The 25,376-nt window shown below is 41.7% G+C and overlaps 1 protein-coding gene across 2 annotated transcripts in view; it reads left to right on the top strand.

Annotated features, from left to right (window-relative positions):
* MYO16 (myosin XVI) overlaps positions 1 to 25,376 on the top strand; it is a 580,200-nt gene that overhangs the window by 251,148 nt on the left and 303,676 nt on the right. For both annotated transcript variants that reach the window (XM_045772942.2, XM_087864977.1), the window contains exons 8-9: positions 9,552 to 9,627; positions 12,744 to 12,897. In XM_045772942.2, the coding sequence (XP_045628898.2) occupies positions 9,552 to 9,627; positions 12,744 to 12,897 (230 nt within the window). The remainder of the gene's footprint in view (positions 1 to 9,551; positions 9,628 to 12,743; positions 12,898 to 25,376) is intronic.

Raw genomic sequence — 25,376 nt, 5'->3', positions numbered from 1 at the left:
TTTTTGTAACTACTTCTCCAGTGTGCCAGTTGTATTTCGAACACTCATCATTTATTAATGATCAGTGAATAAAGAAACCCTTTCCAGTTGCTCCATTTATTCTTTCAAAAGCAGCTGAAAAATATTTGACCCCATCTTTTAAAAAATGATGTCTATATTTTTTATCCTTTCTTGTGTTTCCCAGACACTTTCCTACACGAACACCTGTATTTCATTCTGCTCAACCAAGTGAGGATGCCAGCTTTGTTCTGAGGAACATGGCCTGCTCCCTGGCTCTGAACTGCCTGGCCGTGTGAACCTGGCAAGGCTCACTAACTCTTCTTCCACAGAGTCTGGGCCCAGGGTTCTCAGTCAGTGTGAACTGTCAACCTCTGTTAAAAGGGGGGATTTTTACATAGCTCAGGAGTTTCTGGGGAATGACGAAGGGGAATGTGTGAGACGTGTGTTGGATATCACTTGGCGTGTGTCCTGGTCAGTTGCTCCAGTTGCTAGATTTGTACAGACAGATATCCGACACAAAGTTTTCCAGAAATGGCCATTTATAGTGTTCAAATGAGGCAGATTTAAAAACGAATGTCACCTTTATCCTCCGCTTCTCTAGAAAATGACTAGCCATCAGTTCGGTGTTTTCTAAATCCTTAAACATTTTAGTACCAAGGAGAGATCCGAAGATCACATGTGTCTTTTCCATTTTGCTCCATTGCGCCCGATCCGGTGGGGTCTCCACCAGAATGTAAGCTCTGAGCAGCGAGGACTGTTTGCTTGCCCTCTGTGCTCTGTGTCCTCAGAGTAACCAAAGGAATCGACAGGACAGATCCATAAACCAAGAACTCAAAGCAAAGCCCTAATATGGAGATGCAGGGGGGCTTTTCTGTTAGAATATACGACACAAAAACCACAATGGTGTTCTTCAACTAAGGTCTCAGACTAAAAAGACAACTAAGAGATTTATGTTAATAGATTTTGAATAACTTGTATCTCGATTATTTTGTCAGGAAAATACCATATGATATATAGAATCATATTTAAAAATTATTCACCTGTAAATATGCCATTTAGTATTCATTTTGGAAATAATAATTTAGAAATAGGTTTTATCTGAACGTCAAGTTATATGCATGGGTGATTTATAACTCTCTGAAGAAATTTACCATAAATAAATATATCTCAGTTTAGAAAAAAAGAAGCTTTAGAAATGCTAACATTTTTTTAAATTTAATTAACATTTTATTACATTATGTTCCAATGTAGACAATAGGTACTTGATATAACTGTCATAACTGGGGTCTAGACTATGGTTTGAATTTTTTAAAGTTTGTTTTAAAAAGATTATTTACATTTTTTTATGTAAAGTTCGATGTTTCATTAGTTGCGTATAACACCCAGTGCACCATGCAATACGTGCCCTCCTTACTACCCATCACCAGTCTATCCCATTCCCCCACCCCCCTCCCCTCTGAAGCCCTCAGTTTGTTTCTCAGAGTCCATAGTCACTCACACTTAATTCCCCCTTCTGATTACCTCCCCCTTTCTTTATCCCTTTCTTCCCCTACCGATCTTCCTAGTTCTTATGTTCCATAGATGAGAGAAATCATATGATAATTGTCTTTCTCTGCTTGACTTATTTCACTTAGCATTATCTCCTCCAGTGCCGTCCATGTTGTAGCAAATGTTGAGAACTCGTTCTTTGTGATAGCTGAGTAATATTCCATTGTATATATGGACCACAACTTCTTAATCCAGTCATCTGTTGAAGGGCATCTTGGCTCCTTCCACGATTTAGCTATTGTGGACAATGCTGCTATGAACATTGGGGTGCATATGGCCCTTCTCTTCACTACGTCTGTATCTTTGGGGTAAATACCCAGTAGTGCAATGGCTGGGTCATAGGGTAGCTCAATTTTTAACTTTTTAAGGGACCTCCACACTGTTTTCCAGAGTGGCTGTACCAACTTGCATTCCCACTAACAATGTAGGAGGGATCCCCTTTCTCCACATCCTCTCCAACAATTGTTGTTTCTTGCCTTGTCAATTTTTGCCATTCTAACTGGTGTAAGGTGGTATCTTAGTGTGGTTTTGATTTGAATTTCCCTGATGGGTAATGATTTTGAACATTTTAAAAGACTAATGGCATTTTTGGAGACGTTAATAGCAATTTCACTTTCTTATAAATACCTTAGAAATATAAATACCTTTATGGGGAAGGTAGTTCATAATTTATAACAGTTTTTCTTGTTGACATTTATACTGGGATGGCATATATATTTTAACACTTCCCTTTATAAATATGTTAACTTTCTAGTGAGAAAAAGGAGATCCTTGTTCTTGTCGGAAACTGGGAACTGAATAATTTATGTGACCAATGTCTTTTGGTTTCACAGTTCTTTCATGAGTCGTACATAAAATAAAATCTGATTCTGGCCTTGTACATATTTTTAGCATTTTTAATAGGATTGGTCATGCTACAAAAGGAGATAGGAAAGTAACTCTACAAATGCTGAAACCTAAATTCCCTTCCCTTCAAAAGTATTTTGTGTCACACCACCCACATATCTTGCTGCTCAAAGGAGTTGTTTGTATTCTCAAAAGCATTTTTCCCCAAGTTCATAAGAATTGAGAAATCTTCAGAGGGTTTTTGTTTTTTGTTTTTTTTTGTTTTTTTTCTTCTTTGCTTTGGGAAAACATAAAGACACTCTGTGGTTTTCCTGCCACCCGTCTGAGCTGGCAGCATTGACAGACTCAGCCCTCTGTGCGGGTTCCCTCTCTTCTCAGTGTCTACATGTCTTTAGGGAATGTCCACCCTGCAGCCCCCAGTCCCCTGCATGCTCATGGCTCCCAAAGCTGCCTCTTGTTTCCCTCTCACCTTGCAGACCCCTGAGGACCACAGCCCAGTGGGTGATCTCTACCAGCCTCCCCTCAGCTGCTCTCCTGTGCAAAGGGAATGGTCAGCTCCTTGCTCAGCCTCAATGTGTTGCCCCTTCCGTGTGTCATTGACTCACCACAATACTGGGCATTGCCCTTCCTCCCACCCCTCCCTGATCTTCCAGTACCTAATAAAGCCCCAAGGCCTTGAGCTTCCACCTGGGAAGGGTGTGGGGCTCTGTGAAGTAAGCCACCACCCTCACCTGGTCAGGCAGCATCCCTACCCGAGATCCACCCACCTGCCTGCCCCTCCCCCACTCCTGCACATGTCAGCTTTGTCAACACAGGTGTCATCACAGTGTCTCTACACAACATCCCTTGCGCTGCTGGGGACAGGAAACATGCACTGCATAACACCGTTTGCCAGCCCCGTGCACCTGGGCTTCCGCTTCCTTCTCCAGCTTCATTCCCCGGCCTCCCCCATCAGGTGGCGCAGGTAGCAGTACTCACTTCCACTTTCTGGACGATGCCACCATGTGCCTCCTTCCGTGTTCTTTGCTCTTCCTGATATTTTTACGTGGTTCGGTCTTACATGGAGGACCACACGGAGATGCCACTTCAGTGGCTGCCTCTCCCAGCTTCCTGAATTCCGGTGAGGACGCTCCCCCATGCATCCGATGTGGCCCCTGTGTCTCTGTACCACGTCACAGCGGGCTTCAACTGCGCCTTCCTGTGTCCGCACTCCCCTCCAGTCTGTGACCACTGAGCGCGACAACGCCCTTTCTTTATCAGCACAGGGTCCGACCCAGGCTGCGCGGTTCTGTTCTCCAGCCAGGGAGCCCGCGTCTGCCTTAGAGTGGCAGGTGCCCCTCGGTCCAGCCGACTGGGGCTGCACCTGCACTGCGAGCCCACAAGCCCACAGGCGCGCTGGCTGGCCAGTGGGAGGGACGGTCCCCACGCACACACATCTGTCCCCATCACCCCAGAGAAACGGCGTGTGGGCCAAGGGAGTCCAGCCAGGGGTGAGCAGCACGGGCAACAGCTGTTGGGTAGCCTAAGAGGTCATCAAGGAGTCTGACCAGGAGGGGATGCAGGAGAAGGAGTCTGCCACCTGGGCAGGAGGAGGGATCTCTGGAAGGACCCGCAGATCCTGGCGGGATTGGAGAGCCTGTGTTCTCAGGGATGGAGGCAGAACTCTTGGGTTTAATGTGAAATCACAGGTGGGCCACAAACAGGGGTAATATTAGCAATTCGTTAGATGGTTTTGTATTTTACATCTGAAATCCTTCAGGGGTTCTGAGTTGGAGGCATTTACGCATTACAATGCAGAGCTTGCACAGTGAGGTAGGACGTGCACATTGTGAGTTCTGGGACCTTTAGCGCTTCAGTTTCTTATTAGATTAAGTGAACCGGTCTCTTCTAGTGTCTCAACTAGAAATCAGCTACGTCCAAACATTGCCATTGTTCAGCTCTTTAAAGAGGTAATTTAAATGACCATCGAGGACTTAATTTTGCTAAATTCATCCAAACTGAAGGACAACTCTCCAAGGAATCAATAAAGATATCCAGTGAAGCTTGTGTGGATTTAAATTTCAGCTTAAGTACGTTTTCAATTAGCCTGCAGGGTCTCCTTTTCCACACTCAGCACCCCCAATACACACGGTCACCTTATCCTCTGGAGCCTTTGGTGATTATAAAGTTGTTGTACTAGTGGTGATGAATTCTTAGTGGGTTACACACTCGACCTATTCGCATTTGAAGCAGTTTACCTCACAGTCTTTCGCAAGGGTAAAGCCAGTGTCCCGGAGGAGAGTAATTGAATTCGCACGGGCCTGTTTAACTTAGTTCTGTGACATGGCTCCCCGATTTCTGATTAGAAGCACATGGGAAAAACTCTCAAAAAAGAAAGGAATTCCCCAAAGGAGAGAAGCATCCTCCTTCCACACATGAATGCCTCTTTTTATGGGCCTGAAATAAAATGGGGTTGCTTTTATTGCTACAGATTTCCATGTAGGAAACATTTTGCTTTTATTACTGAAATGCTTCCTGGTTCCAGCTGAAGTTGCAGAGAGAAGTGGTTTGCTGAGAGATGGCACCCGTTTCTCTTTGGAGGCCTGGACATACTGAATTGAATTTAGAAATGCAAAATAATTGTTAGGTGTCTGACATTTTGCCCAAGATATGAGAGCACTTAGGTTTATTACTGTTCTTTCAAATTTGGGAAAACGAAAGGCGATCTTAACTCATTTTTGGCTTTTTTTTTTCTTTTCTTCTTCCTTTCCTTCCTTTGCCCTCCCCTCCCTCCAGCTGTCCATCTTTCTTCTCTTTCTTCTCTTTCATGTGGTTTCAACACAAGCACATCGCTCTCATCTTTAATATAAAACAAAACTCTTTCCTGTACCTATTTTAATGTACTGGGAATCAGCTCTATATATTTTATCTTTCAGTCTTTCAGATTTCAAGAGAATCTCTCTTTCTTTAGTAAACTCTGTATTTGGAAATAAAAATAAACTTATTTATATAAGCACTGTAACACAATTTAAATGTTACTGATATAATCCATGTTCTGCAAAACCAAACACCGATTTCGAATGGGCTTTGGGAAAGCTAACAGTGAGCAGACTATTTAAGATCTAATTAATTTTTTAATGAGAATACCAACCAGAACAATCATTGGTGGGTGGGGAGATGTCTCCGTGTGCCTGGATGTGAAGTTTTGCATGAGGGGAGAACCAGAGCACTTGTTACAAAGCAAAACCCAAGATTGGAAAAGCCAATCTCGTTCTTATCAGTATAATAAAGCAAGAAATAGAAACAAAGGACAAAGTTGGGAAAGGAGAAAGGAGGATAAGAATGCCAAAGGAATCAGCAAAAAATGGAAAGACTAGACCCATTAAGTGCATTTATCAAGTTGTTTACAGTGGCATTAAAAACTTAAAATATATAACAATATACTTAACAAAATATTCTTTTTTTTTTAAAGATTTTATTTATTTATTTATTCGACAGAGATAGAGACAACCAGCGAGAGAGAGAACACAAGCAGGAGGAGTGGGAGAGGAAGAAGCAGGCTCATAGCAGAGGAGCCTGATGTGGGGCTCGATCCCAGAACGCTGGGATCACGCCCTGAGCCGAAGGCAGATGCTTAACCGCTGTGCCACCCAGGCGCCCCTTAACAAAATATTCTAACAAAAAATTTCTACACTGAAAACTATGGAACACGGCAATGAGGAATTATAGAAAACCCAAATAAATGGAGGAGTTAGCTATAATCATGTGTTTTGACAGTGAATACTTTGAAGATATCTGTGGAAAGCTGAATAGTGGCCCCCAGAGATGTCCGCACCCTGAACCTCAAAATCTGTCAATGTGTTTGTTCCCAGAAAAGACAAAAGAACTTTGCAACTGTGATTGCTTATGGGTTTTGAGATGGGGAGATTTTCCTGGATTACCCAGGTGGGCCCAATCTTATCACGTGGATCCTGAAAAGCAGAGAAACATTCCTAGCTTCAGGTTCTTGGGTGGTGTGGCTATGCAAAAATGAGGGTGTGGCTATGCAAAATGAGCAGACACCTGCAACATTGTTCGCCTGAAGATGAAGGAAAGGGCCACATGCCAAGGAATGGAAGTTGCTACTAGATGCTGGAGAAGGCAGGAAACAGATTTCCCGCAAGAGCCAGAAGGAACAGAGGTGCTGCTAACACCCCGATTTTAACCCAGTGAGACCTGTGTCAGACTGCTGACCTACAGCATTGTAAGATAATAATTTTTTTTTCATTTAAACCACTAAATTTGTGATATTTTTAAAAACTATATAAAATTATTATGGTATCCATTTAAAGCAATTCCAATCAAAATCCTAAATCCTTTTTTTCAGAAACTGAAAAGTTCATTCTAAAATTTATATAGAGATATAAAGTACCTAAATAGACAAAATTATCTTGAAAAAATAAGAAAATTACAGACTTCTTTCAAGATTTACTATAAGTCTTTCACTTATAAGATTTCAATACTGGCTATAAGCTATACTAATCAAAGTAGTTAGGGAATGCAGTAAGGATAGAAAATTGATCAATGAAATGGTCAAGGAATTTTCTACAAAGTCAATTCATAGTCAATTAATTTTCTACAAAGGTACCAAAGCAATTCAGTAAGAGAAAAAAAAGTCTTTTCAACGAATATATAGTCAATTAATTTTCTACAAAGGTACCAAAGCAATTCAGTAAGAGAAAAAAAAGTCTTTTCAATGAATATTGCTGAAAAAAAAAAAGGGTGGTGGACCAAAATAATTTTGAGCTTTTCTCTGTCATTTGTGAAAACTCACTTAAGATGGACCGTAAGTTTAAAAGTTAAAATTAGGGGTGCCTGGGTGGCACAGCGGTTAAGCGTCTGCCTTCGGCTCAGGCGTGAACTTGGCGTTATGGGATCAAGCCCCACATCAGGCTCCTCTGCTATGAGCCTGCTTCTTCCTCTCCCACTCCCCCTGCTGTGTTCCCTCTCTCACTGGCTGTCTCTATCTCTGTCAAATAAATAAATAAAATCTTTAAAAAAAATAGTTAAAATTATAAAGTCTTTAGGAGAAAATATAGTATGACATTGTCATGGCCTTTGAGTGGACAAAGTTATTTGGAACATAAAGAATACTGTCTGCTCGAGAAAAAAATACAGATGTTGCACTTTCACAAAAGCAAAACAAAGTTAAAATATCCTTCTGTTCTTAAAAAAACATTTTCAAGAATATGAGTAGGCGGGGCGCCTGGGTGGCGCAGTCATTAAGCCTCTGCCTTCAGCTCAGGGCGTGATCCTGGCATTCTGGGATCAAGTCCCGCATCAGGCTCCTCCACTGGGAGCCTGCTTCTTCCTCTCCCACTCTCCCTGCTTGTGTTCCCTCTCTCGCTGGCTGTCTTTCTATCAAATAAATAAATAAAATCTTAAAAAAAAAGAAAAAATATGAATAGGCGAGCCATAGAATGGGAGGAAATATTTGTAATACACATATCTGATAAATGTATCTAGAACATATAAAGAACACAGATCACTAATACAAAGATAAACGCTCCAGTAATAAATGGGCCAAGAAGTCTTGAACAGACACTTCACCAAGGAAAGTCTAGGAGGGGCCACTAAACACATGGAAATGTGTTCAGTATCCTTTGTCATCACAGAAATAAGTTAAACTAGACTGAAATACTACTTCATTCTCAGTATGATAGCTAAAATTTTTAAAATGTCAATATCAAATGTTGGAGAGAATGTGAATCTAGCGATATGTAAATGCACAAAAACAAAATGATTAAATCGAATGTGGAGCAACAGGAACTCTTGTTGGGGATGGGGGTGTACGTTTGAGCTCTTTGGAAAACAGTTGGAGCTATCTAAGCCACTTTGATGATATCCAAACCTTTATCCCAGCAATTTCAGTCCTACGTGCATCTGTCCTGAGGAGACCCTTGCTCGCGTGCACCAAGAAAGATAGACGAGAATATTTGTAGCAACGTTATTTGTAAAAATAAATGACTGGAAATGGCTTGAATGCCCAGTGAGGAAGGCAGGTAAATTGTGAAATATTTGTACAGAGTAATTATGTGCAGCCAAGAAAATGAATAAATCTTGTTTCGATCCATCACCTTCGATGATTCTCAAGAGTGCAGTGCTAAGTCATGGAAGCAGGGCGTCGGTGAGTATACACACTAGGGTTTCACTTCTCTACACGTCTCAAACAGATAAAACTGGGCAAGATGTTGTTTCGGGGTACTTCTCTACATAAGGGTTACACAGGTAAAGAAATCATAGTAATAGCCCAAAATTCATGAGAGTGGTCAACTCTGTGAAATAGGAAGAGGGATAATTTTGGTAAGAAACACAGAAAGAGACCAGGAATGGCCTATTTTAAAAAGTTGGGAGGAGCCTGGGTGGCTCAGTCAGTTGAGTGTCCTGACTCTTGATTTCTGCTCAGGTCATGATCTCAGCGCCCTGAGATCGAGCTCCACATTGGGCTCTGTGCTCAGCAGGGAGTCTGCTTGGGGTTCTCTCCCTCCCTCTCCTTCTGCTTGTCCCCTCTGTGCTCTCTTTCTCTAAAATAAATAAATCTTTTTAAAAAATGTTGGATACACTGGAAATTATTTCATTACGTTCTTTCAGGGGTTCATGTACATTATACATACTCTTTGCATTTATAGTTTATAGTAAGATTTAAAAAATATAGTAATCTCTCATCAAGTTGCTTTCTTCTTTTCTTACAGCTCAGGATTTAAGTTTTCCTAACTCCCCTGTGGCTTTAGTTCATGTTGTCTGTGGGGCTGCAGTGACTGGACAGGACCAGTGAGATGTTAATGAGTCGCTGAATTTATTTATTTATTTATTTATATATTTTTAATGAGTCGCTGAATTTAAACAAAACACATAGAACATGTAATTCCTCCCACAAGATGCCCTAAAATGCACCTGAAAGGTGTTAAGTGAGCCTTTTCAAATCCCAAGCGATTTATTCCTCCTTTGATAAGTAATTTTTGGTTGGACTGTCTGTCATTTTTTTAAAAGGAACTATGAAAACTGGGAGCGGAGAGAGAGAAGCATTTAGGGTGGGATGGGTTCATGCCTTCTCTCTCAGCAGGCTGGAACCGCCCTGGGGACCACCCCCGTGAACCACTCCCTGATGAATCTCATTTCAGTGAACTTTACTGTTTCAGACCAACCTGGTGAAGCTTCTTCTGATGCATCAGGCAAATCCAAACCTTCTGAACTGCAATGAAGAGAAGCCCTCAGGTAGGTTATGAGCGTCCTGGGACCGTTGAGAAGTTACTGGCTCCTTCCTGTCCTACCGGAGCTTACTGATCCATCATTAACGTAGCCGTCCAGCGAGTCAGCCTCCCCTGAGCAGCTCTGTGCAGGTGCTCCTTCAAGCCCTGCTCCCAAACTCCCATGCCCCCTCCTGCACAAGATGGCGGTGTAGGGTGGTTCCGATCATGGGGGGCCCTTGTACGTGCCTGCAGTTTGCTTTTGAGGCTTTCAGCTTCCTGGGTACTGATTCCTTCCATATCAATTAATTTCAAATATATTTTTGCTGTTATTTAACTAGTGTCTTGTTGTTTCAAATGCATACTGGTTCATCATGGTTATTTTATTTTTCTTTTCTTTTCCTTTTTTTCATTTTAATTTTCTTCCATTTTATGTTATTTTTTTTTATTAATTACATACAACGTACTATTTGTTTCAGGGGTACAGTCTTAACAGCCTACACAGGGCTCACCACAACACATACCCTCCCCAATGTCATCACCCAGCCACCCTATCCCACCACTCCCCTCCGCGCCAGCAACCCTTAGTTTGTTCATCAGGCTAATTTTAAATACTGATATATATTTTTTTCTGTGCAGATAGGTATACTGCAAGGAATTGACACTGACATCTTCAAGCCAATTTAAAACTTTGAAAATCTTAATTTAATGTACTATTTTTGATAAGTATCTTTTGAACATTTCTTGAGTTCTTTTTACCTCTGTTCTTTCGTAATATTCATATGCTGATTTAAAAACATGGATGCTAGGGCGCCTGGGTGGCTTAGTAGTTAAGCGTCTGCCTTGGGCTCAGGGCGTGATCCTGGCGTTCTGGGATCGAGCCCCACATCAGGCTCCTCCGCTGTGAGCCTGCTTCTTCCTCTCCCACTCCCCCTGCTTGTGTTCCCTCTCTCTCTGGCTGTCTCTCTCTCTCTGTCAAATAAATAGATAAAATCTTTAAAAACACAAACAAACAAACAAAAAAACATGGATGCTGCATTCATTTTCTAGCTTTTACAATTTGACAACACATTTACTAATAAGTGTTTTGTTTATTAAAAATAAATACTCTAAATAACAAAGAGAAAAGTGTAGCATAAATAATAAAATGATATTAGAATTTTGAAGGTAATAATTGAGCTAAATACCTTAATTCTACTTATTCTTTTTACTATACCTCTAATCTAAAAGCACTTTATGCCAGAGATTTCTCACTGGATGTACTCACAGGGGTGTGATTACATGATAAACCTCCAGCTGAAGAGAGGATGAGAGATTTGCTCTATTTCCTATTTTTTTGGAGTTAAATATTGTTTAATGCTTATTCATCTTATCTGCTAAAGTAAACTGAAGATTTAACAAATGAAACTCTTAGCTAGTGTTATAGTTTCAAACTTTGGAATCAGGCTAACGTTAATGATAATGTAGTAACCTTAGTATTAACAACAAAAGCATGTCCAATGATAAATATTAAAAGAGCAAATAGAAATTTGTGGGCTTTTTCTATTTGCTTCATGTATTTGTTGTGAAATATGTCACATCCTTTGTTTACTGTAGTTCTAACAGATCACATGTGTCAAGTTCATATCCCTGGCTTCTTTCCCAGAGAAGAGAATATATGATTGACCCTTGACCTCAGGGACTCCCATGTGTCACACTTCTGCCTTTTAGTCTAATATTTTAAACCTAAGTGTGCCCAGATGGACACCCGAGGCAACCCACAGTGCTACAGCCCAGGGCGTGCCTAATGTCTGGTCTAGCCTCAGCCCTGGCCACCTCAGGACAGGATGACTGTCTTAGACAATTGGCCCATGTTGGCCATGCCAAGTCTACCATCACTGTAACCCATTTTCCATGCCTTGTTGGTCAAGAGAGACGCAGTGATGTGCTGATAGGAGACCCTCAATTATCACTTGTTGATTGAAGTATTTTCCTTCAATTCCTTCTTTCACATACAAGGGAACAAAGAGCTATAGTGCAGTGAGAGTTTCAAGTAAATGCAGGAGGTACCAACATCTAATCCAACAGCGAGAAGAATGAACCAGATAAAATAATAGCACAGAGAACAGGAAAGTAGACACCCATATTATGATTGAGCAAATGAAAATCATCATCAGTATTATATTCTATTCTTGCTCTTTTGTGTTCCTTGAATTTGGAGTGCATCCAGAAAAAAATTATCTGGGGGACAAAAGCAGTTGGGGGTATAGTTGTTAGGTGGGACAGAAGTAATCACCCAAGGTGAGGAAGCTGAGGGACCTCCTCCTCGTTATGTAGATATGATTTAACCTAGAGCAAATGATGATAAAATCTTGGCATAAACATCTTCTTGTGGTGGCTGAATGAATTCATCCAGCCCATCCAGCCACATAACTCAAATTTGTGGACACAGGTAGTCATGCACTTTAGTCATGAGGATTGAAAAGGAGCAGTTTTGTCTATTAGGTTCCTAATTGTTATTAAGGTGGATTTTTTGACTTCCAGTTTCAGTTGTTAATTGAATTAATTTGATTAATGCACATCTATATCGCTGCCCAGGTATATTCAGATGTCACTCTTAACATGTCATGTATAAGGAAATATAATTATATTTCAGATTGAAAAAATGGATCACAGAGGCTAGACTCACCTCACTGCTTTCATAATGCAGCTGTTATTTATTTGTACATCTACAAATGGATGGTTGTAAAATGCGTACTACAAGTTTCATAGTAACCCAGTCTTTGGGAATGGGTAACTATTTTCATCATTTTGGTTCTTATTCATCGAGATGAAGGAAGAGTGGCACTGAGAATGAAATGACATCAAGTTGTTTCAAGCTTAGCTTCTCCGTGACTTTACATTTTACACATGACCACTCGGTGAATATTATTTTCATATTTTTTCATTTCATTTGTAATTAAATATGCCACGGATATAAAACAAGACCGTCTTTTAAAATGGTAACACCGCAATTTTATTCCTACCATAAACTTCTAATGTTTTTCGTTTTGCTCAAGGTGTTGATCAATTTTCACGTTTTAAGCACACTAGCATTATTAAAAGGGAACAGTTTTCTGTGATCTCAGCACCCACTTTTTCTGATGTTCGTATTGTTTCTTGTAGATATCGCCGCCTCTGAGTTTATCGAGGAAATGTTGCTGAAAGCTGAAGTTGCCTGGGAAGAAAGGGTAAAAGAGCGTTTATCTGTTCCCGCCGTGGCCTCCGAGGAGCCCTATGAAGAGATCCTCCATGACCTCCCTGCTCTCTCCAGCAAGCTGTAAGTGCCTTTCGCTGTGGCGTGCTGACGTCGTAGATCTTACTTGTGCAAGAGTTGGTTATTTTCTCTGCCGTCCATTGATAGTCAGTATTAAGACGGACTCATGACTAAATTGAAGCTGAATGTTAACGTCTTTACCAAAAAACACTGTTGACAATGATAAGTTTAGCCTGATTTTCTGAAAAATCATCTGATTCTTTTAAACATTATTATTGTAGTTATTAGATCAAGGTTGTCACCGTGAGACCAAAGATGATATTTTAAATGTACTCCACGTTTTTAGCTAAACTAGTTTGTAAGATTTCCAGTGACTGTGGTAATGGCTAAATTCCTAATGTAGGAAATACAAATATTCACTTTTTTCTCTCTAAAGTATAAAACTTAATGGTTTCTGGTTGCCTACAATATCCCCTTAAATGCTGATACATACTACAACAAGGATGGTCCTCAGAAACGTTATGCTCAGTGAGTGAAGCCAGACATCAAAGGCCACATATTGTATGACCCCATTTGCATGAGATGTCCAGAATGGGCAAATCCATAGCAACGGAAAGCCGGTGGTTGCCAGGAGTGGGGTCGGGGGCAATGGGGAGTGACTCTTACTGGATATGGGGTTTCTTTGGGGATAATGGAAATGTTCTAGAAGTAAATGGATGCTTACACAAATTCGTGAATATGCTAAAAAAAAAAAACCATTGAATTGTACACTTTAAAATGTGAATTTTGTGCTCTGTGGATCCTATCTCAACAAAAGAAGGAAATACGTAAGGAAAAAAATAATTTCAGGTTGAAAACAACATTTTTAACGTCGTTCTTTTTTTAGAAGATTTATTTATTTGAGAGAGAGAGAGAGAGCAGGAGCAGAGGGGAGAGGGAGAGGGAGAGAACCTCAAGCAGACTCCATGATGAGCTGGGAGCCTGAGGCAGGGCTCGATCTCAGGACCCTGAGATCATGACCTGAACCAAAACTAAGAGTGGGACATTCAACCGACTGAGCCACCCAGGCACCCCTAACATGTTGTTCTTTTGATAGAGAACATATGTGAAATGAATCAGAGCATTGTCAGGACTCACAGAAGACATACACGTATTTCTTCCACAGATCTCTCGTGTATCATTTACAAAGCAGCATTTCTTCACACGCCAGTTGCTGCAGTCAGTGGTTTAGTCTTGGTGTTCTAGAGGGTTCGGTCTTCTGTCTCTCTCCTCACCTCTGCATTGCTGAGTTTCCCCCAAACTGTTTCTATCTGTTCCTCCATTAAAATAAACAAATGCTACTGGTCTGTGGAAATCCAAGTTGCCCCCGTGTGAACGAAGTGCCTTCTCAAATGGTTTGGATAACCTGAATTTTAAATATGAAGTCTGGTCTTCAGCTATGTCAAGACGTTCCTCAGCTTTAGGGAGGTGCAGAAGGAATTAGAACAAAAGAACACTCCGGGAAGCAGGGGAAAGAGTTGGCCAGGTTGGCCAGTTTTCCCCTGCTGCAGGTCGGACCAAGCATCCCCATGAAGCCTGCTGGTGCTTTTCTCATTACTTTGCCCAAGAAAGGACAGTGCATATTCATGGATGTGAGAAGCATGTGATTAGAATGTTCAGCCTTCTCTTCTTCTCCGTGTCATCTGTGTTTATCTTCAGAAAGTCTCTTTTCCCACCGTTTATCAGCAGCCCTCATCCTGAGGGCTTAACCCGCGTTTCCTCATCTGAACTATCATCACCTATCTTTTAGTTTTCAATCCAACTTCCTGTTCCTTTGCCTTCTACAGTTAACTCACTCCTTTTACATTTTCCTAGGATATATTTTGCTAAAATTTTAAGAAATAATGGAGTGGTGTCTGATACCTCAGCATACAAGTCAAAATCCCTTTCCAATATCAACTCCTGTTGATTGTCCTGTGAGGATTTGTGGGCTAAGTCATGAGTTCAGTTTGGGTAAGAATGTCACCCCCGCTATGCTCCACCGTTAGCAGCACCCCTGTCTTTGGTTAAACATTTAATCACGAGGAAATTCCTAAATTATTGAATTATGTCATTTTCCATGTTTCTAAGATATCTTCTGTTAAGTGAACAATTTTAAGGGGTCTATTTGTTGCCTCACTTTGAAGTTTGTGTCTCAGAGTGAGCAGGTTAAACTTTAACTCCGGAGTCCTCCCCGACAGTCCTCCCTGTCTGTAAAGCTTTCAGGCTTCCTCTCTCTGCTTTAAATTTGCAACAACTGTTGTCATACTTGACTGCGATTCCCCGCTCTGTCCTTTCTTGCTTCTTGCCTGCACCCCATGCTGGGTCCTGACGTAGATCTCCGTGTCGCGCGGGCCGTGATTGCCACTAATGAGACAGCTGTGGGGACCTGCGCCCTGTGGGGCTGGAGCCCGGCAGTGCTCTCCCAGGGTCTGTCGTCACTGCAAAGTTTGATGTGTGCCAGCGTGTGCTGCGAACGCTCGCTTTCATGGGGTCCTGGAGGCGGAAGCCACAGCCGTTCCGCCTAGGCCCTGGCAGGGTGGAGTCCTTCACGGAGAGGCTGTGGGGGCTTAGTGATTCACGACAACAGCCGACGGTTCCTGTGTGGCGACCAGACATCAGGACCCTGCAGAGTGATTACGTGGGTCATTGCCTTTAAGCCGCAGAACAACACAAGTACGCCCCTTCTTTCTTTTGTTGTTGTTGTTGTTAATTTTTTAACTTGGGTATCGTTGACACACAGTGTTCCATTAGTTCCAGGCATACAACGTCACTATAGGCTGTGCTCACCCCAAGCGTGGCTACGGTGCGTCAGCAGACAACGCCATTACAATACCACCCACTGTATTCCCTGTGCCGTATCTTTATTCCCTTTATTTATAATTTTCATTCAGTTTAAATATATTGACACATACAACACAGATACTTCTTTTTAAAATTTTTTTTAATGTTTTTTTATTATATTCTGTTAGTCACCATACAGTACATCCCTGGTTTTTAATGTAAAGTTCGATGATTCATTAATTGCATATAACACCCAGTGCACCATGCAAAAATTTTTTATTTCAATCCGATTTGGTTAATGTACAGTGTATTATTAGTTTCAGGGGTAACATGAATGCTTTCTGTTCTATCCCTATGTTATCCATCCCCGTCGGAGACTCAGAACTCAAGTAGCTTGACTCCTGTCACACACATGTACCCACTCCCCTATTGTTTCAGTGAGGAGGTCATTTTTATTTGCAATTCAAATACTTCTAATTTGGCTTGAAAGAGGAAGTTGCTGATCTGAGCTTCCCTGTTATGGTCAGTCAGCTTTAGGCGTGGCATATTGTCAGGTTAGCATAAGTGTTTCTTCGTATGACAACTTAAGAAGATAGTCTATAATTAGGAAGACATTTCCCTTCCGCAGAAACAAGAAGCATGAAGCCTCCTTGCAACACAGTTGACCACTGATCTGCTTTTAAGCCAAAGCTCAAGTCAAATGCAGCAACATGGGGCCCTTGGTCTACCTTGCTCTGAGTGTCTACACTCAAGCCCTGAGGCAACCTGTGAGGCCGTGTGTTGCAGTCCTTATGGACAGAGACCCAGAGCCACACCTCCTGGTTCAGATGCCGGCTCTGCACCTGCTGGCTCTGGGACTTCCGGAATTTAGTCAGGGTCTTTGCCACATGTCGCTTCAGTGTAAAACATGGGTGCTGTATAGTAAAGAATTTGTCCAGGCCTTTCTCCCTGCTTCCTGGGAGCGGAGATGCTCATCCCTTGGAATTCCCAAGCCACAGGACCGCCTCTGCTGTCCAGGATCCCTGCGGTCCCACTTGAATTTATGCTAACAAGGTGCCTCAGGGTGGGGGCTGGTCTTGCCAGAAAACCCAGTGCTGGGATGAGAGGGCGGAGAAGTGAGCCAGCCTGGCCTCCGGGAGGAGAGGAGGCCAGGAAGCTGAGTTCGGTGATGGAGCCCGTCATCTCAATGGAGCCAAACCTCAAGGACAACTCTCTGCAAGCCCATGGAGCGTCCTTGTTGGCGAACCCCTCTGTGCGCTTGGAGGGTGCCGTGCCCTGATTCCCGCACCTCCCCCTGCGTTTCTGTCACATGGATGATCCCGATCCGTCCCCTCCCTAAGAAAGCTGTAGTAGTAAGTTTAGTGCTTCCTGAGCTCCGTGAGTTGTTCTAGTGAGCTATCAAACCTGAGGGAGTTGCGGGAGCCCCTGAACTGGTAGCCCATTGGTCAGAAGTGTGGGTGAACGTGGAGACTCCCAAACTTGTGGCTGTGTCTGAAGGGGGAAGTCTTGACCTTAATTTGCGGGGTCCATTTTATAGGTAGTCAGTGTCAGAATTACGCTGCGGTACCGCAGGGTGGTGACGATGGTGGTCGGAAATGGCTCATGAGGCGGTTCTTGATGACTCCGTGACTTAATATTTTTGAAACACAGTAGTATTTGGCTCATTGTGATACCATATAAGTGCTTGAGAAATGACAGAAAGAAAAGCAGATGTTCTTCATTCATCTGTGAATTGTCAGCATAATCATCTAAAGAATAAAGGCCTTCTCGCTCTAAGCTAAGACAGTAGATTTAAGCTTTCAGTTTGGTGAAATCAAACTGAATAGGGCCATATAGAGAAAAACTTACTTTCTAAGCAGCCGGAAGAAAAAATCCAATCTCAGAGAAGACCAGCTTTGGGTGGGTGCATCCTTTGAGTAGTTGCTTAGGCTGGCTCTCCATGGGCTTCTGAGTCAGATAGCACCTGGGATGGAGAGAAGATGTGACTGGGAAAAGTCTGGAAAGAGGCAGACTTGAGCAGGTCTGAGGATGCAAGGACAGGGCGCTTGGTGTAGGTGGGTCCCAAAGTGCATGGGCCAGGCAGCCACTGATGAGGAGAAATACCCTGTGGGGATTTGTAAGAGGCACAGTATGAGTTTCACAGCGTGTCCTTCTGGACCTCAGTAGAAGCTGAGACTCATGACAGGCTTGGAGTAGATGTTATGGAAAGCTTTGAAGGGGCCACATTTTATGAAACAAGCCCAACATGCATTTACTTAAAAGCAAGCCAACTGTCTGTGGCTACACAAGGATGTCTTCTATGGCCTTCGTTGCTCAATGAAAATAAATATGATTTGCATATCAGTGCAATTTTCAATAATCATTTCCATTGATCTTCATTTAAACTCCATGACTTAGGGTGGGTAGACATAATTATCTGCATGTTATTTATGGAGAAACAGAAAGCCAGAGGTGTGACAGACGTATGGGGATAACAAGTTAGTAGCAGCTGTGATTAGAACCACCATCTTTGAATTCTTTGTTCATGCTTTCCACCCTAAGGCGGGAACAGGCTCAGGAAGATGGTATTGAGTGTCTCCCCGGGCTCATGGTGTGCACAATCTTGTCATACAGATCTTTAAAAAAAAAAATGAAGTTGCAAATGAGGGACATAGCCTTTGACCCATGCCTCAACACCACACCTGGGGGCGTTCTTTACAGAAATTGGCTCCTAGTAACTTAGACCAGAATGCTTGGATAAGCAATCCTGAAAAGTGCATTTTTACTCTTAGAGCCTTAGGCACGGTTGTGTGTGCTGCAGCCATTCATTTCCTGTTTCCTGATGGCTGAACACCACCTGTCTGGTTATTCCCGTGAGCCATTGTTCTTGTACATTTACTCTTGACCCGGAATGACCTGACCATTTTCAAAATCAGCGCAGCTTCCGTGACCATTTTGCAGTAAAATAACATCACCTGAGATAAAGTCGGACCAGACTCCCAGCCCTGGATTCTTCAGTCTTTGGAAAAAGCCTCGTGTTACAAATTCTCGATAAAGCAGTCCATCGGTTCCTTGTGAATTTAGGAATGAATTCTGTGGTCCAGAGGGGGACAGAGAGAAATGTCACACAATACAGGGACGTCATGAAACCTTGAGAATCATTTAATCTGATTTCCAATTTTAAACCATTTTTACACTATCCCTCAAACGTGGTTGAAGAACTAGTTGATCTTCCAAAGTTCGTCGAGAACTAGACTTGGCTTAGGGGGAAGGTAGAGGGAGGGGGTAGATATCACCATGTCTATTCATGTTCTTTTCCTACAGTTGAAACTGCTCCAGAGATGGGAACTCACTATCTTTCCAAGAAGGTAGAATAAGCTTATTCCGTCTACCACCAAAATACGCACAGGGTTTTTTTCACTTTTTTATATTATATACTGTGTGTGCACATGCGTGTGTGTTATGGTGCTTGCTCGGGTAACTTAAGTTTTACCAAATTCTATCAAATTTTCTTACTAAAGATATCTGAAAATGCAGATTATTAAGTATTTCCTTGACTCAAATGTATAATGATAATGTTGTTTCATACAAATATCATTCATTAAATACCTATTCAGAAAAATATATATATGCTAGACAGTCACTTCTCATAGTATAACGTAGCATATGCAGAAGCTCTCTTCATATATTCACAGCGCTGCTGCATTCACCTTATTTTAAATTAGACTTTAAAAGGTTCTTTGCAGATACCTGTTGAGAACTACTAGATGAATAGAAAATGTCTTAAAAACAGTGTCATTTTCAATTCAACTGCAAGAGACACATTGACTTTTTTTTTTTCAAAGTAGGTGCCACACCTAGCATGGGTCCCAACATGGCGCTTGAACTAAGGACTGTGAGATCAAGACCTGAACTGAAAAAAAGTCAGAGGCTTAACTGGCTGAGCCACCCAGACACCTGACACTTTTGTTTTTTAAACACAAGTAATATTTTACCGAAGTGTTTTTTTTTATTTTTAAAGATTTTTATTTATTTATTTGACAGAGATAGAGACAGCCAGCGAGAGAGAGGGAACACAAGCAGGGGGAGTGGGAGAGGAAGAAGCAGGCTCATAGCGGAGGAGCCTGATGTGGGGCTCGATCCCACAACGCCGGGATCACGCCCTGAGCCGAAGGCAGACGCTTAACCGCTGTGCCACCCAGGCGCCCCCGAAGTGTTTTTTTTTTAATGTATTTTTTTTTATTACAAAAACTGAAGTCATTTTTTGGGGGGACAAAGATAGCAATTAACTCAAAGCTCTCCAAGAATAGTTTCATTCAAAATTAAGCTTTAGATCATTATTTTGTAGATGCAGAAAAACCCAAATTCCTCATAGTAAATGATTTATGAAGCTGCGTTTTTAGGATTAAAATTGAGAACTATCTATTCAGTCCATTACTTTACTGCCAAAATAACCGAGTCACACATGCCATTTGTTCACATTTGTTTGGGTTCAATTTTTTTCTTTGTTGGCCTAATATATCCCAATATAGTCAATTTGGCTTGTTTTCTATGGTTTTCTAGAGTTGCTGTCATCATAATGGGCAATAATTGTCACCTTTGTTAGTTTTATTTTATTACATTCCTGTTTCCATTTTCAGAAATAAAATCTCAGTTCCTACAGGCACATTTGCTCTGCATGAAATGCCTTTTATGTTTATAGAAATGAGCAAGTGTTGAATAAATCCAGCAGAGTTCAGAAATTGATTGTCTGCTGGTATAGTCCGTGCAGTTTTGTCCACGGTCGGGTTAAAGCGATCTATCCCCAGTTTAATCTAAACTGTCCTTGGATGATTGCTTTTCATTTTCTCTATGTTTGTGGAATCTGCCTTACCAAAGCCTTCTTTTAGAAAATATACTCTTTTCAATCCTATTTTTTTTCTGTTTTTCACTGATAAATTTCTATTCCTAATAATTTTTTAATGTAATCAAAATTTTTCTCATGGAGGAAAATTTGGAAAATGCAGAAAAACATGTAGAAGCATGAAAAAAACTCACTCGTTAATGTCAAAGAAAAATTATACCAGAAAAGTCAAAGATGGAAGGAAGACTTTATTCAGGACGATTGCAATACAGGGAGAGAGGTGAACTTGACTCAGAGAGCTTTTAAATTCTGGGATAAGCTGGTGGTAAAGCCTGGGGGATGTTAGCAGGAAGGCTGGTCCTTATGAGGAGGCCATCCAGAGTTTGCTAGTTGGTGCTTTAGGAAGTGAGGCTCTTCCCCTCCCGCAGAGATCAGAAGACTGGGGCTCCCTCTATCAGTCCTGATGGTTACATTCCAACAGAATGGCTCCCAGGTCCTGGAGAAAGATGTTGAGGGCATTGTAGAATATTTACATCCCAGAAGGACAAAGGAGGAAATTACAATGGAAAGTTCTCTGAAGTAAGCTCTCTAAGAAAAGAGAGGGCAGTAGTCTAGAGTTGGGGAGAAGCCTGTCCAAAGTTTAGCTAAGATGAATCCATTTTCATCAGTAGTCCATGGTTTTGATGAAACTACTATTAACTTGGTCTATTTCTTCTTTTATGTGTTTCTTTTTCTTTATTGAGTTCTTGTTCTCTCTATATAACTGCATCTTATTTTTTTAATTAATCTCATATCAAATATTTTGTCATGGTTGATAAACATTTAATGAGTATTGAAATAAATAGCAATGATCACTTAAGAATTATTGCTTTTGGGGCGCCTGGGTGGCACAGCGGTTGGGCGTCTGCCTTCGGCTCAGGGCGTGATCCCAGCGTTATGGGATCGAGCCCCACATCAGGCTCCTCCGCTATGAACCTGCTTCTTCCTCTCCCACTCCCCCTGCTTGTGTTCCCTCTCTCGCTGGCTGTCTCTATCTCTGTCGAATAAATAAATAAAATCTTTAAAAAAAAAAAAAAAGAATTATTGCTTTTTTCTGGAAAAATAGCATTTTAATACATGTTCATAGTGTACAAATGGATAATTGGTGAAAATTTAAATATGTAGGAGTTATCTTACATGATTGCTGTTGTTAATCACGATGATTATGGATGAAATGTATTTCATTTTAAAAGTGGGGAAGAAACCTAAAGAGCAGCTGTTCCATAGGCCTTTAAAACATTATCACGTGCCATCAGCCAAGCTATGTGTTTTGTATTTTCTTACAGAAAATATGTGTATGACAAATATGTTGCCATTCGATCCAACTGTATTATTTAGAATCATTTTTTTTCTTATATGAGTATTTTTAACTAGCTACTTACAGTTATTGTTAGTAATAGAGCTATGATATTACATGTGATTTTATTGAGTGTATAAGTGATTCTTTTAAAGACACAGCTGAGAAAGTGTGTGAAGAGGGATTATGTGGTAGCATCATAGATCTGTAGGGCTTGGCATACACTTAGATACTGTCTCGTCTAACCCCCACATTTGCAAAAGTGACATGTGGCCCAGAGATTTTGAAGGCTTATGGGGTCAGATGGTTGTCAACTTGAGGTAAAAACTGACTTAGGGGAGCCTGGGTGGCTCAGTCAGTTAAGCATCTCACTCTTGATTTTGGCGCAGGTCATGATCTCAGGGTCGTGAGATCGAGCCTTGTGTTGGGCTCCACGCTGGGCATGGAGCCTGCCTAAGATTCTCTCTCCCTCTCCCTCTGCCCCTCCCCACCCTCTCTCTTCCTCTCTTAAAACAAAACAAAACCTGACTCAGGATGGAGTCACTGTATTTCCTAGATCAATCTTCTCTCCCAGTGTCCCTGTCAGCTGGGAATAGAATAGATCCTGCTATTAGTGCTGTGATTAGATTTGAGATAGGAAAGGAGTATTTTAGCTATTTTAGTCAACTCTGCTTCTTCCTTTTAGAAATCCTTTATAAATGGTGATTTTATGTTGTTTCTACCTGACTAGTCAAACCACTGCTTTCTTCATCGCTTTATCCTCAAAACACCTGGTACGGTATATGCAAAACCTCTCTGTAGTTTTTCTTTGAAGACGTCCTGACAAAGCAGAAGAAAAGAGGTGATTGACATTCAAGGGTAGATCAGTAAGGAAATATTTTGGTTGGTGTGAGGTGGATTTTGGATGCGGGCATGGTGACTGGTGGTTAAGAACACAAGCTCTGCATCTCAGGTCCCACCTCCAGTCCTGCCTTCCTGTGTGTCCACAGCCCATTCTTCTTTCTCTCTCCCTCTCTGTCACCTATAAAATAGGTAGGAAATTAGATATTCCTTATAATGTTGTTCATATGAGTTAATATGTATAGAGTACTTAGAATGGAGATTATCATGCATTGAATTCCATATAATTATTACAGTGTTTTATAGGTGGTCCATTCACCTTATAGAAAATAGAGGGAAACTGCAATGGTCTTCAAATATTTGAAGGGTTCTCATGTCAGAGAAGCATAGGACGCACCTTGGGAGCTCTGGGAATGGGGAATACAAGTTAGGGCAGCAGGCATCGTTTCATAGTTGCTCGTGGAGGAAATAAGGCCTCTTTGGAGTTATGAATACCTTATCACTCAATGGTACTCAAGCAGGTCTGGATATGAAATTTTTATAAGTATTAAAAGCATTCTCATTTTACAGTGAATTTTTAAAATTGGTAACCATACTATTGGGAGGGATAGTCTGCCATGGCCTTGAGCACCCTCTCCGTTGTTGCTCAGTGTGTCAGACTGCAAAGCACATGTACTTAGTCATACAGGCCGTCAGGTCGCTCACGGAGACCACAGAGCAAACGCCAGGGGAGGGGCACTGGCTCTCCTGCTGCTGGTGCAGCATTTGCTGCTTGTTCCAGAAAGTACTTGCCTCCTGACCAGGTTTCTCTCCCACAACACAACACACTGCATGAGTAGGCGTCCGTGTACTTTCCCTGTGTCGGCCCCTCCTAGCCACCATGGGACACGGTCAGACACGAGCCTCTGGATACTGTGTGCGCCGTGAGTCATGAAGTCTTCTGTCTCCGATCCGGGAATCAATCTCTTGTCTTCCGCGCCTCTCCATGAAATAGTGACTAGCTAACCTGTTAGTTTGTAAATAGAACACAATCCTTGAAGCTTCGCAGTGCTGGACCCATATAAGTAACCACTTTTGTTGCCTGCTTAATGCTGTAGTCACCGTGCTAAGCCCCTTGTGTGCATTCTGCTAGAAGGCCCTCCGTAGAGGCCTCCTTTACAGATTGGTTTTAGAGAATGCTTCTGTCACTTGCCCGGGAAGCCCAGGCGCAGCTTTCTGACAGACACACACTCGTCACAGCTGCCCTCCCCTGCTGTCCCATCAGGCTGCCTTCTCACCCACCTCAGAATCTCCTCACTGAGTAAAACATCATCCAGAGCTCAAGGGAAGTAAAACTGACCTCACGTTTCTGTGAATACGTTCTTTAGCTCTTCCTCAGGCCTTTCCCTCAACCCTGCACTAATGTAGCCCATTTACGTCTTATTTTCTCCACTTTCCTAAACTCTGTGGTACAGAGGGAAGATAAGGCCCAGAGATGGGCTGCAAACAGTGAGACCTTGTGGTTACTGGAAGAAGCCCTTCACATTACTCTCTCTTTGCATTTCTATATACAGCTACAGGAGGTTGATAAAACATTCATTTGTAATGGCATAAAAACATCAGAATAAATCTAACAAATTATTTGCAAAACTTGAATGCCAGAAGTTACAAAATACTGAGAGAAGTTAATGATCAAACTAAATGGCGAAATGTACTGTGCTTATGGATGACAGAATTCAACATTGTGAATATGTCAATTCTCCCCAAGTTCATTTATCAGCTGAGCAGAACGCTAATCAGAGAGAGACCCAGTAGTCATGTTGATAAAAATTGACAAATAGATTTTAAAATCTATATGAAAGTGCTAATGATCTTGAATAGCCAAAACAAAAGAAAACAAAACAGGAAGAGTCAAAGTACTTGATTTCAAGTCTTACTGTGCAAGGACATTAATCAAGAAATGTAATATTGGTGTAAGACTCGACTATTCTATCAACGGAACACAAGGAAGCATCCCCAGATAGACCCACACATATATGGTCAATTGAATCTTAACAAAGGTATCCTAGATAATGGGCTGGGGAGAGATGTTCTTTTCAAAAATGATGCTGAAACATTTGGACGGCCATATGAAAACATAACAAAGCCCGACCCGTACATAGCACCATATGCAAAAACCACTGACGATGCGTCACAGACCCAAATGTAAAGCATGAAACTATAAAATTTCTGGAATGAAACCTAGGAGAAAACCTTTTTTGAACTTGGGTTAGGAAAAGAATTCTTAGATAAGACGCAAGAAGCCCAAGGCATAGATGGAAAAAAAATGTGTTTTGAAACACACTGTAAAGAAAATGAAAAGATAAGACATAGACTGGGAGAAAATATCTGCCACATATGTACCTGCCAGAGGACTTGAAACCAGAATTTATAAAGTCAATATTCTGGCAACAAAGATTTGAACTCACATTTTACCAGAGGAGAGATTTTTATGTTGAATAAGCACATTAAAATGCAAATTGAAACCACAGTGAGAAGCCTCTAACTTCCCTACTAGAATGGCTTTAAGCGGAGAGAGAGGTATTGGCAAGGAGGAGGAGCAAGTGAAATGCCCACGCACTGCTGGTGGGGGCACTGCTTTGGAATCAGCTTGGAATTTCTTCTAGGTTTTTAACCGAGATAAATGGAAGCGTGTCTGCCCAAACACCTGCACACAGATGTGGACAGAAGCTTCATTTCCACTTGACATCAGCTGGACAAACG

The sequence above is a fragment of the Ursus americanus genome, chromosome 10 (assembly GCF_024610735.1).
Source record: "Ursus americanus isolate L20-20 chromosome 10, mUrsAme1.1.p, whole genome shotgun sequence".
Taxonomy (NCBI): domain Eukaryota; kingdom Metazoa; phylum Chordata; class Mammalia; order Carnivora; family Ursidae; genus Ursus; species Ursus americanus.
The sequence above is the reverse complement of the archived record's forward strand: the minus strand, read 5'-3'. Positions and strand labels throughout refer to the sequence as shown.